Source organism: Sturnus vulgaris, chromosome 28, assembly GCF_052056855.1.
Source record: "Sturnus vulgaris isolate bStuVul1 chromosome 28, bStuVul1.hap1, whole genome shotgun sequence".
Classification (NCBI taxonomy): Eukaryota; Metazoa; Chordata; class Aves; order Passeriformes; family Sturnidae; genus Sturnus; species Sturnus vulgaris.
The window spans coordinates 3,030,649-3,044,587 of NC_142270.1; the positions used below are offsets into that span (position 1 = coordinate 3,030,649).

A 13,939-nucleotide genomic window follows, 5' to 3' on the forward strand; every position below is an offset into this window, starting at 1 on the left:
CCACCCACCCTGGGGTGCTGGGGAGGGATCCAGGGGCTCCCCCAAACCCATCCCACCCACCCTGGGGCACCCAGGGGAGTCCCCCCCAAACCCATCCCACCCACCCTGGGGTGCTGGGGAGGGGTTCAGGGGAGCCCCCAAACCCATCCCATCCACCCTGGGGTGCTGGGGAGCCCCCAAACCCATCCCATCCACCCTGGGGTGCTGGGGAGGGGTTTAGGGGAGCCCCCAAACCCATCCCACCCACCCTGGGGTGCTGGGGAGGGACCCTCGCTGCCTGCTGGGACCCCGGGAGAGGTGGGCGGGTTTGGGGGGGACAGAGGGGCCAACCCCCGAGTTGTTGTTTTGGGGGGAAATAAAAGGTTTTTTGTTTCCACCAAGAGTTGTTGGTGCATTTTTGGAGTGGGGAGGGGGTTGTGGCACTCCAGGAATTCACCTGCCTGTCCCAGGTGCGTTTTCCCGCTGGCGGGGGGTGAATCCCCCCCAAAAAACGACCCCGGGGGGGATTTAGGGTGTTGGAGGTGCTGCCAGTCCTCCTCCGCCAGGGGGCGCTCTGAGCTCCCAGCCGCCATGGCGGCGCTCTGGGCGCGCGACCGGAAGTGTCGGTGGGCGGCGCGACCGGAAGTGCCAGTGTGGGCAGTGAGGCCAAGATGGCGGCAGACGTGGAGGCGAAGGGCTTCGAGCACATGGGGCTGGACGGGCGGCTGCTGCGGGTGAGGGGAGAACGGGGGGCGTGAGGGGCGAACGGGGCATTAGGAGGGGGGCTCGGGCCGGGGAGGAGCGGGGTGTTTGGGGGGATAGCGATCGCCGGGGTCCCGTGAGGGGTGTGGGGGCTCCGGGGTTTCTCTGTGGGGAGGGATCGGGGAGTTTTTGGGGGCAGGGGGGGATTGGGACAGCGGGGGTCGCTCGGGGAGGGGGGAGGATTGTGGGGTGGCTTTTGGGGTGGGAAATTGGGGTCCCTTTAGGGGCTCGGGGACATGAGGGATCCTGTGAGGGGAGGGTTGGGGGCATTGGGGTCCCTCTGGGGACATGGGGGTCCTTCAGTGGGGGGATGATGGGGACATTGGGGTGCCTTTGGGGACACGGGGACATTGGGGACCCCCTGAGGGGAGAGATGGGGTCATTGGGGTGCCTTTGGGGACATGAGGAGCCAAACATTGGGGTCCCTTAAGGCGGGAGGGGGAACCCTGAGGGGACACCGGAGTCCCCTGGGGCGGGGAGACACCGAGGCCTGTCACCATGGGGTGACACCGGGAGTGTCACCGTGGGGAGCACACGTCCCCGGTGCGGTGACACCGAGCCCCGTGCCCGCAGGCGGTGGCAGAGCTGGGCTGGGCAGTGCCCACGGCCATCCAGGCCCAGGCCATCCCGCTGGCCATGGAGGGCAGGGACCTGCTGGCCCGGGCCAGGACGGGCTCCGGGAAAACGGGAGCGTACGGACTGCCCCTGCTGCACAAACTGCTGGGCATCAAAGAGGTACTGGGGACACTGGGGATACTGGGGACACTGGGGACACTGGGACTGCCCCTGCTGCACAAACTGCTGGGCATCAAAGAGGTACTGGGGATACTGGGGACACTGGGGACACTGGGACTGCCCCTGCTGCACAAACTGCTGGGCATCAAAGAGGTACTGGGGACACTGGGGATACTGGGGGCACTGGGGATACTGGGACTGCCCCTGCTGCACAAACTGCTGGGCATCAAAGAGGTACTGGGGATACTGGGGACACTGGGACTGCCCCTGACTGGGCATCAAAGAGGTACTGGGGGCATTGGGGATACTGGGGGCACTGAGAGGCATCAGGGGGGGATTGGACCTTGGGAATATTGTGGGGCACTGAAGGACTTTGGATGGAGGCATTGGGGTGACCCTGGTGTCCCCCATGTCCCCAGGCATCCCTAGCAGTGTCCCAGGCCGTGCTGGGTTGGTGTCCCCGTGCCCCCCGGTGACCCTGCTGTCCCCTGTGTGTCCCCTGCTGTCCCCTGCTGTCCCCTGTGTGTCCCCTGTGTGTCCCCAGGCCGTGCTGGGTTGGTGTCCCTGTGCCCCCCGGTGACCCTGCTGTCCCCTGTGTGTCCCCAGGCTGTGCTGGGCTGGTGTCCCCGTGCCCCCCGGTGACCCTGCTGTCCCCTGTGTGTCCGCAGGCGTCCCCGGGCGTGCCGCAGGCCGTGCGGGCTCTGGTTCTGGTGCCGTCGGCAGAGCTGGCCCGGCAGGTGGGGCACACCCTGCGCCGCCTCGCCGCCTTCTGCGCCCGCCAGCTGCGCGTGGCCGAGCTCTGCGGCAACAGCGAGCTCGCTGAGCAGCGGTCAGTCACCCCCGAGACCCCCCTGGTGACACCTGAGCCCACCCTGGTCACCCCCGAGACCCCCCTGGTTACCCCCGAGACCCTCCTGGTGATCCCTGAGACCCCCTGGTCACCCCCGAGACCCCCCTGGTGATCCCTGAGACCCCCTGGTCACCCCCGAGACCCCCCTGGTGACACCCGAGACCCCCCTGGTGACACCCGAGACCCCCTGGTCACCCCCGAGACCCCCCTGGTGACACCTGAGCCCACCCTGGTCACCCCCGAGACCCCCCTGGTGACACCTGAGCCCACCCTGGTCACCCCCGAGACCCCCTGGTGACACCTGAGCCCACCCTGGTGACACCCGAGACCCCCTGGTGACACCTGAGCCCACCCTGGTGACACCCGAGACCCCCTGGTCACTCCCGAGACCCCCCTGGTCACCCCCGAGATCCCCTGGTCACCCCCCAGCCCCTCCCTGGTGTCCCTAACCCCACCGTGGTGTCCCTGACCTGTCCCTGGTGTCCCCTCAATGTCCCTGACCCCTTCCTGGGTGTCCCCTGGGTGTCCCCCGGGTGTCCCCTGATGTCCCTGACCCCTCCCTGGGTCCCCTGGGTGTCTCCTGGGTGTCCCCCGGGTGTCCCCTGATGTCCCTGGCCCCTCCCTGGGTCCCCTGGGTGTCCCCTGGGTGTCCCCTGATGTCCCTGGGTGTCCCCCGGGTGTCCCTGACCCCTCCCTGGGTGTCCCCTGGGTGTCCCCTGATGTTCCTGACCCCTCCCTGGGTGTCCCCTGGGTGTCCCCTGGGTGTCCCCTGATGTCCCTGACCCCTCCCCGGGTGTCCCCTGATGTCCCTGACCCCTCCCTGGGTGTCCCCTGGGTGTCCCCTGGGTGTCCCCCGGGTGTCCCCCGATGTCCCCGTGTGTCCCCAGGCCGGTGCTGATGGAGCGGCCGGACATCGTGGTGGGCACCCCTGGCCGTGTGCTGGCGCACGTGGCCGGGCACAGCCTGGCCCTGCGGCCGTGGCTGGAGCTGCTGGTGCTGGACGAGGCCGATCTGCTGCTGTCCTTCGGCTTCGGCGACGACATCAGGGCCCTGCTCTGGTGGGGACACCGCGGGACACTCGGGGACGTTTGAGGGACACTCAGGAGCGCGGGGGACACGGGGGGACACTCAGGGGACACTGGGGGACGTTTGAGGGACACTCAGGAGCGTGGGGGACACGGGGGAACACACAGGGGATGCTTGGGACACACAGGGGACACTCAGGACATTCAGGGGACATGGGTGGACACTCAGGGGACATGGGGAAACACACTTGGGACACGCAGGGGACACTCGAGTCGTTCAGGGGACATGGGGGAACACACGGGGGACACTCAGGGACATTTGAGGGACACTCGAGTCGTTCAGGGGACATGGGGGAACACACGGGGGACACTCAGGGACATTTGAGGGACACTCAGGAGCGTGGGGGACACGGGGGGACACACAGGGGACACTGGGGGACGTTTGAGGGACACTCAGGAGCGCAGGAGACACGGAGGGACACGCAGGGGACAGGGGGGGACACTCAGGGGACATGGGGGACACACAGGGGACACTCAGGGACATGGGGGAACACACAGGGGACACTCAGGGACATGGGGGACACACAGGGGACACTCAGGGGACATGGGGGACACACAGGGGACACTCAGGGACATGGGGGACACACAGGGGACACTCAGGGACACTCGGGACATGGGGGAACACACAGGGGACACTCAGGGACATGGGGGACACACAGGGGACACTCAGGGACATGGGGGAACACACAGGGGACACTCAGGGACACTCGGGACATGGGGGAACACACAGGGGACACTCAGGGACATGGGGGACACACAGGGGACACTCAGGGACATGGGGGACACACAGGGGACACTCAGGGACACTCGGGACATGGGGGAACACACAGGGGACACTCAGGGACATGGGGGAACACACAGGGGACACTCAGGGACACTCGGGACATGGGGGAACACACAGGGGACACTCAGGGACATGGGGGACACACAGGGGACACTCAGGGGACATGGGGGACACACAGGGGACACTCAGGGACATGGGGGAACACACAGGGGACACTCAGGGACATGGGGGACACACAGGGGACACTCAGGGACACTCGGGACATGGGGGACACACAGGGGACACTCAGGGGACATGGGGGACACACAGGGGACACTCAGGGACATGGGGGAACACACAGGGGACACTCAGGGACATGGGGGAACACACAGGGGACACTCAGGGACATGGGGGACACACAGGGGACACTCAGGGACACTCGGGACATGGGGGAACACACAGGGGACACTCAGGGACATGGGGGAACACACAGGGGACACTCAGGGACATGGGGGACACACAGGGGACACTCAGGGACACTCGGGACATGGGGGACACACAGGGGACACTCAGGGGACATGGGGGACACACAGGGGACACTCAGGGACACTCGGGACATGGGGGAACACACAGGGGACACTCAGGGACATGGGGGACACACAGGGGACACTCAGGGACACTCGGGACATGGGGGAACACACAGGGGACACTCAGGGACATGGGGGACACACAGGGGACACTCAGGGACACTCGGGACATGGGGGAACACACAGGGGACACTCAGGGACATGGGGGAACACACAGGGGACACTCAGGGACATGGGGGACACACAGGGGACACTCAGGGACACTCGGGACATGGGGGAACACACAGGGGACACTCAGGGACATGGGGGAACACACAGGGGACACTCAGGGACATGGGGGACACACAGGGGACACTCAGGGACACTCGGGACATGGGGGAACACACAGGGGACACTCAGGGACATGGGGGAACACACAGGGGACACTCAGGGACACTCGGGACATGGGGGAACACACAGAGGACACTCAGGGACATGGGGGACACACAGGGGACGCGTGAGGCACTCAGGGGACACTCGGGGGATGCAGGGGGACACTCAAGAACATGCAGGGGACATGGGTAAATATGCAGGGGACACTCAGGGACATTGAGGGGACACGGGGGGACACACAGGGGATGCTTGGGACACACAGGGGACACTCGGGACATTGAGGAGACATGGAGGGACACTCAGGGGACACTCAGGGGACACTCAAGGGATACTCAGGTGACACGAGGGGACACTCAGGGACACGGAGGGGACGCTGAGGGGACACTCAGGACACGGGGAGACACTGGGGGCACTCAGGGGACACTCAGGGACATGAGGAGACCCTCGGGGACATGGAGGGACACTCAGGGGACCCAGAGGTGGGGGACACAGGTGAAAGGTTGGGGACACAACTGAGATGTTGGGGGGCTCTGAAGGGTCTGGGGCTCTTGGGTTAGGGGGCACTAAGGGTTTGGGGGGTCCCCTGAAGGTTTGGGGGTCTCTGAGGAGTTTTGGGGGGCTCTGAAGGTTTGGGGGTTCTGAGAGGTTTTGTGAGGCTCTGAAGGGTTTTTGGGTTCTGAGGGGTTTTGGGGGGCACTGAAGGTCTGGGGGTTCTGGGAGGTTTTGGGGGGCACTGAGAGTTTTGGGGCTTTGGAGGTTTGGGGCTCACTGAGGATTTGGGGTCTTTGAGGGATTTTAGGGGGCGCTGGGAGTTATGGGGGCACCAACTGGGATTTGGGGGCACTGAGATTTTGGGGGTCACAGCCCTGAGGTTTTGGGGTGCACTGAGAGGATTTGGGGGCACTGAGAGCTGGGAAGCCCTGAGACGTTTTTGGGGGGGCTCAGAAGGATTTTGGGGTCTCAGGTTTATGGGGAGGCTCTGAGAGGTTTTAGGGGCACTGAGGGGTTTTGGGGCACTGAGATTTTGGGGGGCTCTGAAGTTTTGGGGTCTCTGTGGGCTTTTGGGGGGCTCTGAATGGTTTTGGGGTTAGGAGGTTTCAGGGTACACCAAGAATTTGGGGGGCACAGAGAAGTTTTGGGGTCTTGAAGCTTTTGTGGGGCACTGAATGGCTATGGGGGTTCTGAGGGGTTTTGGGCAGTCTTGGGGCACTCAGAGAGGTTTTGGGGTGCCCGGGGGGGTTTTGGGGTGCCCCTGACCCCCCATTTTCCCCCCAGCCACCTGCCCAAGATCTACCAGGCCCTGCTGGTGTCGGCCACCCTGAACCCCGAGCTGGAGGCACTGCAGGAGCTGGTGCTGCACAACCCCGTGAGTGGGGGGGTTTGGGGGGATTTGGGGGGGTTTTGGGGGGTCTGGAGTGAAGTTTGGGGGTTCTGCAGTGGGCACAGAGATGGAAAACACCGGGATTTGGGAGCATTGCAGTTTTTAGGAGCACGTTTTGGGGATTTAGGAATGTCCCATCCCCAGGAGCAATTTTGGGGCTGTAACTTGGAATTTCGGGGATGGAGAACACCAGGATTTGGGCACATTTTGGGAACAGGAATTTCGGGGCTGGAAAAACACCAGGATTTGGTCACACCCCATCCCAAGTCACCCGTTTTGGGGACAGGAAATAACCAGAATTCAGGAGCACCCAGCTCAACACGTGCCTGTTTTGGGTCCCTAACCTGGAATTTGGGAATTCCAGCTCCTCAATCCCTCATTTCCCATCCCTGACCCCAAATTCCCATCCCAGCTCCATGTGCTGCCCCCCTCTCCCCCTCTCCCAGGAATTCCAGTTCCTCAATTCCCCATTTCAGATCCCTGACCCCACATTCCCATTCCAGGTCCATGTGCTGGGAATTCCATCTCCCCCATTTCCCATCGCTGACCCCCCATTCCCGTTCCAGGCGCACGTGCTGGGAATTCCATCTCCCAATCCCCCATTTGGGGTTCCTGACCCCCCATTCCCATTCCTGACCCCCCATTTCCCATTCCTGACCCCCCATTTCAGATCCCTGACCCCCCATTCCCATTCCAGGTGCACGTGCTGGGAATTCCAGCTCCTTCTCCCCCCATTTCCCATTCCTGACCCCCCATTTCCCATTCCAGGTGCACGTGCTGCCGCCGTCTCCCCCATTTCCCATTCCTGACCCCCCATTCCCATTCCTGACCCCCCATTTCCCATTCCTGACCCCCCATTTCCATTCCTGACCCCCCATTCCCGTTCCAGGTGCACGTGCTGGGAATTCCATCTCCTTCTCCCCCATTTCCCATTCCTGACCCCCCATTTCCATTCCTGACCCCCCATTTCCCGTTCCAGGTGCACGTGCTGGGAATTCCATCTCCTTCTCCCCCATTTCCCATCGCTGACCCCCCATTCCCATTCCAGGTCCATGTGCTGGCAATTCCATCTCCCAATCCCCCATTTCCCATTCCTGACCCCCCATTCCCATTCCTGACCCCCCATTCCCATTCCTGACCCCCCATTCCCATTCCTGACCCCCATTCCCGTTCCAGGTGCACGTGCTGGGAATTCCATCTCCTAGTGCCCCATTTCCCATTCCTGACCCCCCATTTCCCATTCCTGACCCCCCATTCCCATTCCTGACCCCCCATTCCCATTCCTGACCCCCCATTCCCCATTCCTGACCCCCCATTTCCCATTCCTGACCCCCCATTCCCATTCCAGGTGCACGTGCTGGGAATTCCATCTCCCAGTGCCCCATTTCCCATTCCTGACCCCCCATTCCCATTCCTGACCCCCCATTTCCCATTCCATCTCCCCCATTTCCCATTCCTGACCCCCCATTCCCATTCCTGACCCCCCATTCCCATTCCTGACCCCCCATTTCCCATTCCTGACCCCCCATTCCCGTTCCAGGTGCACGTGCTGCCGCCGTCTCCCCCATTTCCCATTCCTGACCCCCCATTTCAGATCCCTAACCCCCCATTCCCATTCCTGACCCCCCATTCCCATTCCTGACCCCCCATTTCCCATTCCTGACCCCCCATTTCCCATTCCTGACCCCCCATTTCCCATCCCTGACCCCCCATTCCCGTTCCAGGTGCACGTGCTGCCGCCGTCTCCCCGCCTGCCGGGCCCTGCGCAGCTGCAGCAGTTCCAGGTGTGCTGTGACACGGAGGAGGACAAGTTCCTGCTGCTGGCGGCGCTGCTGAAGCTGCGGCTGCTGCGGGGCCGGGCTCTGCTCTTCGTGGGCAGCCTGGCCCGGGCCTTCCGCCTCAAACTCTTCCTGGAGCAGTTCGGGATCGCAGCCTGCACCCTCAACCCGCAGCTGCCGGCCCGCTCTCGGTGAGATACTGGGGTTTGTGGGGTGGGGTTTGGGGGATTTTATGTTTTTATCCTCAACCCGCAGCTGCCAGCTCGGTCACAGTGAGATGTTGGGGTTTGTGGGGTGGGATTTGGGGGATTTTATGTTTTTATCCCCAACCCGCAGCTGCCAGCCCACTCTCGGTGAGATACTGGGGTTTGTGGGGTGGGGTTTGGGGGATTTTATGTTTTTATCCTCAACCCGCAGCTGCCAGCTCGGTCAAGGTGAGATACTGGGGTTTGTGGGGTGGGGTTTGTGGGAATTCCTGGTTTTAGCCTAAATCTGCAGCTGCCAGTGTGGTCCCAGTGAGATGTTGGGGTTTGTGGGGTTGGGTTTGTGGAAATTCCCATTTTTATTCTAAACTTACACCTGTCAGTGTGATCCCGGTGAGATGTTGGGGTTTGTGGGGTGGGGTTTGGGGGATTTTATGTTTTTATCCTCAGCCCGCAGCTGCTGGCTCAGTCAAGGTGAGGTAATGGGGTATATGGGGGGGATTTGTGGGAATTCCTGGTTTTAGCCTAAATCTGCAGCTGCCAGTGTGATCCAGGTGAGATAATGGGGTTTGTGGGGTGAGGTTTGGGGGAATTCCTGGTTTTATCCTAAACTCACAGCTGCCAGCCTAGTCATGGTGAGATATTGGGGTTTGTGGGGTGGGGTTTGGGGGAATTCCTGGTTTTATCCTAAACCTGCAGCTGGCAGCCTGATCCCAGTGAGATGTTGGGGTATATGGGGTGGGATTTGGGGGATTTCCCATTTGTGCTCTCAGTTCCTGGCTTCTCACCTGATCCTGGTGTTCCTGAGCAGGAATCGTGGGCTGGGGTTTATGGGGTGGGGTATGTGGGATTTCCTGGTTTTAGCCTAAATCTGCAGCTGCCAGTGTGATCCCAGTGAGATAATGGGGTTTGTGGGGTTGGGTTTGTGGTGTGGGGTTTGTGGGAATTCCCATTTTTATTCTAAACTCACACCTGCCAGTGTGATCCCGGTGAGATGTTGGGGTTTGTGGGGTTGGGTTTGTGGAAATTCCCATTTTTATCCTGAATCTGCAGCTGCCAGCCCCATCCCAGTGAGATGTTGGGGTTTATGGGGTGGGGTTTGTGGGATTTTCCATTTTTATCCTAAATCTGCAGCTGCCAGCACGATCTCAGTGTGATATTGGGGTTTGTGGGGTGGGATTTGTGGGAATTCCTGGTTTTATCCTAAACCTGCAGCTGCCAGTGTGATCCCAGTGACATAATGGGGTTTGTGGGGTGGGATTTGGGGGATTTTCTTTTTGTGTCCTCAACCTGCAGCTGCCAGCGTGATCCCGGTCAGATATTGGGGTTTGTGGGGTGGTGTTTGGGGAAATTCCCATTTTTATTCTAAACTCACACCTGCCAGTGTGATCCCGGTGGGATGTTGGGGTTTGTGGGGTGGGTTTGTGGGGTGGCGTTTGTGGGGTGGGGTTTGTGGGGTGGGTTTGTGGGGTGGGGTTTGTGGGATTTCCCATTCGTGCCCCAAACTCCTGCGGTCCCAGGAGGCAGCACAGGGGTCCCTGGGGACAGTGGGGACATCCTGGGTGACACTGGGGGTGTCCCAGGTGACAATGGGATGTCCCCTGATGTCCCCTGTGTCCCGTGTGTGACAGGTGCCAGGTGACACTGGGATATCCCGGGTGACACTGGGATGTCCCAGGTGATGACACTGACCTGTCCCCTGTGTCCCCTGTGTCACTGTGTCCCGTGTGTGACAGGTGCCAGGTGACACTGGGATGTCCCAGGTGATGACACTGACCTGTCCCCTGTGTCACTGTGTCACTGTGTCCCGTGTGTGACAGGTGCCACGTCATTGCCCAGTTTAACCGAGGTCTCTACGATTTCATCGTGGCCACCGACGAGGAGGGGCCGGCAGAGCCCCCCCGGCACCGCCCGCGCAGGGGGGGGACAGCCAGGTCAGACTGGGGACACTGGGGACAATGGGGACAGCCAGGTCAGACTGGGGACACTGGGGACACTGGGGACAATGGGGACAGCCAGGTCAGACTGGGGACAATGGGGACAATGGGGACAGCCAGGTCAGACTGGGGACACTGGGGACACTGGGGACAATGGGGACAGCCAGGTCAGACTGGGGACAATGGGGACACTGGGGACACTGGGGACACTGGGGACAGCCAGGTCAGACTGGGGACACTGGGGACACTGGGGACAGCCAGGTCAGACTGGGGACAATGGGGACAATGGGGACAGCCAGGTCAGACTGGGGACACTGGGGACAGCATGGGGACAGCCAGGTCAGACTGGGGACACTGGGGACATTGGGGACAGCCAGGTCAGACTGGGGACAATGGGGACACTGGGGACAATGGGGACAGCCAGGTCAGACTGGGGACACTGGGGACATTGGGGACAGCCAGGTCAGACTGGGGACACTGGGGACAATGGGGACACTGGGGACAGCCAGGTCAGACTGGGGACAATGGGGACAATGGGGACAGCCAGGTCAGACTGGGGACACTGGGGACACTGGGGACAGCCAGGTCAGACTGGGGACAATGGGGACAATGGGGACAGCCAGGTCAGACTGGGGACACTGGGGACACTGGGGACAGCCAGGTCAGACTGGGGACAATGGGGACAATGGGGACAGCCAGGTCAGACTGGGGACAGCATGGGGACACTGGGGACAATGGGGACAGCCAGGTCAGACTGGGGACACTGGGGACAATGGGGACAGCCAGGTCAGACTGGGGACAATGGGGACAATGGGGACAGCCAGGTCAGACTGGGGACACTGGGGACAGAATGGGGACAGCATGGCGACAGCCAGGTCAGACTGGGGACACTGGGGACAGAATGGGGACAGCCAGGTCAGACTGGGGACACTGGGGACAATGGGGACAGCCAGGTCAGACTGGGGACAATGGGGACAATGGGGACAGCCAGGTCAGACTGGGGACACTGGGGACAGAATGGGGACAGCCAGGTCAGACTGGGGACACTGGGGACAATGGGGACAGCCAGGTCAGACTGGGGACACTGGGGACAGAATGGGGACAGCATGGGGACAATGGGGACAGCCAGGTGAGACTGGGGACACTGGGGACAATGGGGACACTGGGGACAGCCAGGTCAGAATGGGGACACTGGGGACAGCGGGTGGCACTGGGGGCTGGGGAGCCACCAGGGAGCCATTGGTGCCACCTGTGTCGTGTGGGTGGCACTGGGGACCTGGCGGTGGCACTGGGGGTCTCGGGATGCCACCAGCGTCCTGAGAGTGCCACCAGCCTGCTGTGGGTGCCACCAGTGTCCCATCAGTGCCACGGGGTCCCTGTCCCTGTGGGTGTCCCCAGGAAGGGACAGGAGCAGTGTCCCCATGTCCCTGAGTGTCCCCGTGTCCCCAGGAAGGGTGACAGGAGGGGACAGTCCCCGCAGTGTCCCTGAGTGTCCCTGTGTCCCCAGGAAGGGTGACAGGAGGGGACAGTCCCCGCAGTGTCCCTGAGTGTCCCTGTGTCCCCAGGAAGGGTGACAGGAGGGGACAGTCCCCGCAGTGTCCCTGAGTGTCCCTGTGTCCCCAGGAAGGGTGACAGGAGGGGACAGTCCCCGCAGTGTCCCCAGGACCCCGAGTTCAGCGCCTCCCGAGGAATCGATTTCCAGAACGTCGCCGCCGTCATCAACTTCGATGTCCCCGGCACGGTGGAGTCCTACATCCACCGCGTGGGCAGGTGTGTCACCAGGGCCACCACGGGGTCACCAGGGTCACCACGGTGTCACCAGGGCCACCACCGGGCCACCAGGGCCACCACGGTGTCACCAGGGCCACCACGGGGTCACCAGGGCCACCACAGGGTCACCAGGGCCACCACGGTGTCACCAGGGCCACCACGGGGTCACCAGGGCCACCACCGGGCCACCAGGGCCACCACGGGGTCACCAGGGTCACCACAGAGCCGCCAGGGTCACCACGGGGTCAGCAGGGGGCTGGGGGTGTCACCACGGTGTCACCAGAGGTGTCCTGGGGTCACAGTTTCGATGTCCCCAGCACGGTGGAGTCCCTGCAGGTGTGTCACCGGTGCCACCACGGTGTCACCAGAGAGGGCTGGCAGGGGCTTTGCGTGTCCCCAGGGTGTCAGGGGTGTCCCAGCGTGTCCTGTCCCCAGGTCGCGGGTGTCCCCAGGGGTGTCCCCATGGTCTCTGGTGTCCCAGCGTGTCCCCAGGGGTATAGGGGTGTCCCCTGTCCCCAGGGATGTCAGGGGTGTCCCCAGGGGTGTCCCCATGGTCTCTGGTGTCCCAGCGTGCCCCCAGGGGTATAGGGGTGTCCCAGCGTGTCCCCTGTCCCCAGGGGTGTCAGGGTGTCCCCGGGGTGTCCCTGTCCCCAGCGTGTCCCCAGGGTGTCCCATGGTGTCCCCAGGGGTGTCCCAGGGTGTCCCATGGTGTCCCCAGGGTGTCCCCGGGGTGTCCCCGGGGTGTCCCCAGGGATGTCAGGGGTGTCCCCAGGGTGTCCCATGGTGTCCCCAGGGATGTCAGGGGTGTCCCCAGGGGTGTCCCCGGGGTGTCCCCAGGGATGTCAGGGGTGTCCCCAGGGTGTCCCCGGGTGTGCCATGGTGTCCCTGTCCCCAGGACAGCCCGTGGGGACAGTCCTGGCACGGCGCTGACGCTGGCACTGCCCGACGAGCTCGAGGGGCTGCGGAGAATCGAGGACACGCTGGCAGGAGGTGAGGGGACATGGGGACATGGGGGGCTTGGGGACACTGGGGGGGACATGGGGACATGGAGGGGACATGGGGACACTGGAGGAAAACTGGGGGGACACTGGGGGGACGGGGGCTTTGGGGACACTGGGGGGTGTTTGAAGACACTGGGAGGACACTGGGGGGTGTTTGGGGACACTGGGGGAGCTTGGGGACACTGAGGGGGTTTTGGGGACACTGGGAGCACTGAGGGGACACTGGGGGGTGTTTGGGGACACTGGAGGGGGCTTGGGGATACTGGGGGGGCTTGGGGACATTGGTGGGACACTGAGGGGGTTTGGGGACACTGGGGTGTGTTTGAAGACACTGTGGGGCTTGGGGACACTGTGGGGGTTTGGGGACACTGTGGGGTTTGGGGACACTGTGGGGGTTTGGGGACACTGTGGGGTTTGGGGACACTGTGGGGGCTTGGGGACACTGTGGGGTTTGGGGACACTGAGGGACCAGGGGTGACCCCTTGTCCCCACAGCCCTGCGAGTCCCGCATGGAGGAGGTGGCACTGGGGGGTTTGGGGGGATTTTGGGGGGTCCTGGAGGTGTCTGGGGAGGTTTGGGGGGTCCTGGGGGTTGTCTGGGCACACTGAGGGGGCTTGGGGACACTGAGGGGAGTGTTTGGGGACACTGGGGGACACGGGGGGTCCTGGGGACACTGAGGTGGCACCGTGTCCCCACAGAGAACGGGCAGTCCATGCTGCAGCCCTACGAGTTCCGA

General features: G+C 62.9%; 1 protein-coding gene across 1 annotated transcript in view; it reads left to right on the forward strand.

Annotated features, from left to right (window-relative positions):
* Positions 1-548: 548 nt before the first annotated feature.
* Positions 549-13,939, forward strand: part of DDX56 (DEAD-box helicase 56) — a gene marked incomplete in the record, with an annotated part of 17,553 nt that continues 4,162 nt past the window's right edge. Inside the window, 10 exon segments of the mRNA XM_088179868.1 lie at positions 549-713; positions 1,315-1,476; positions 2,145-2,305; positions 3,214-3,384; positions 6,409-6,499; positions 8,239-8,483; positions 10,316-10,429; positions 12,056-12,202; positions 13,098-13,192; positions 13,902-13,938. Coding sequence (XP_088035994.1) covers positions 651-713; positions 1,315-1,476; positions 2,145-2,305; positions 3,214-3,384; positions 6,409-6,499; positions 8,239-8,483; positions 10,316-10,429; positions 12,056-12,202; positions 13,098-13,192; positions 13,902-13,938 — 1,286 coding nt within the window.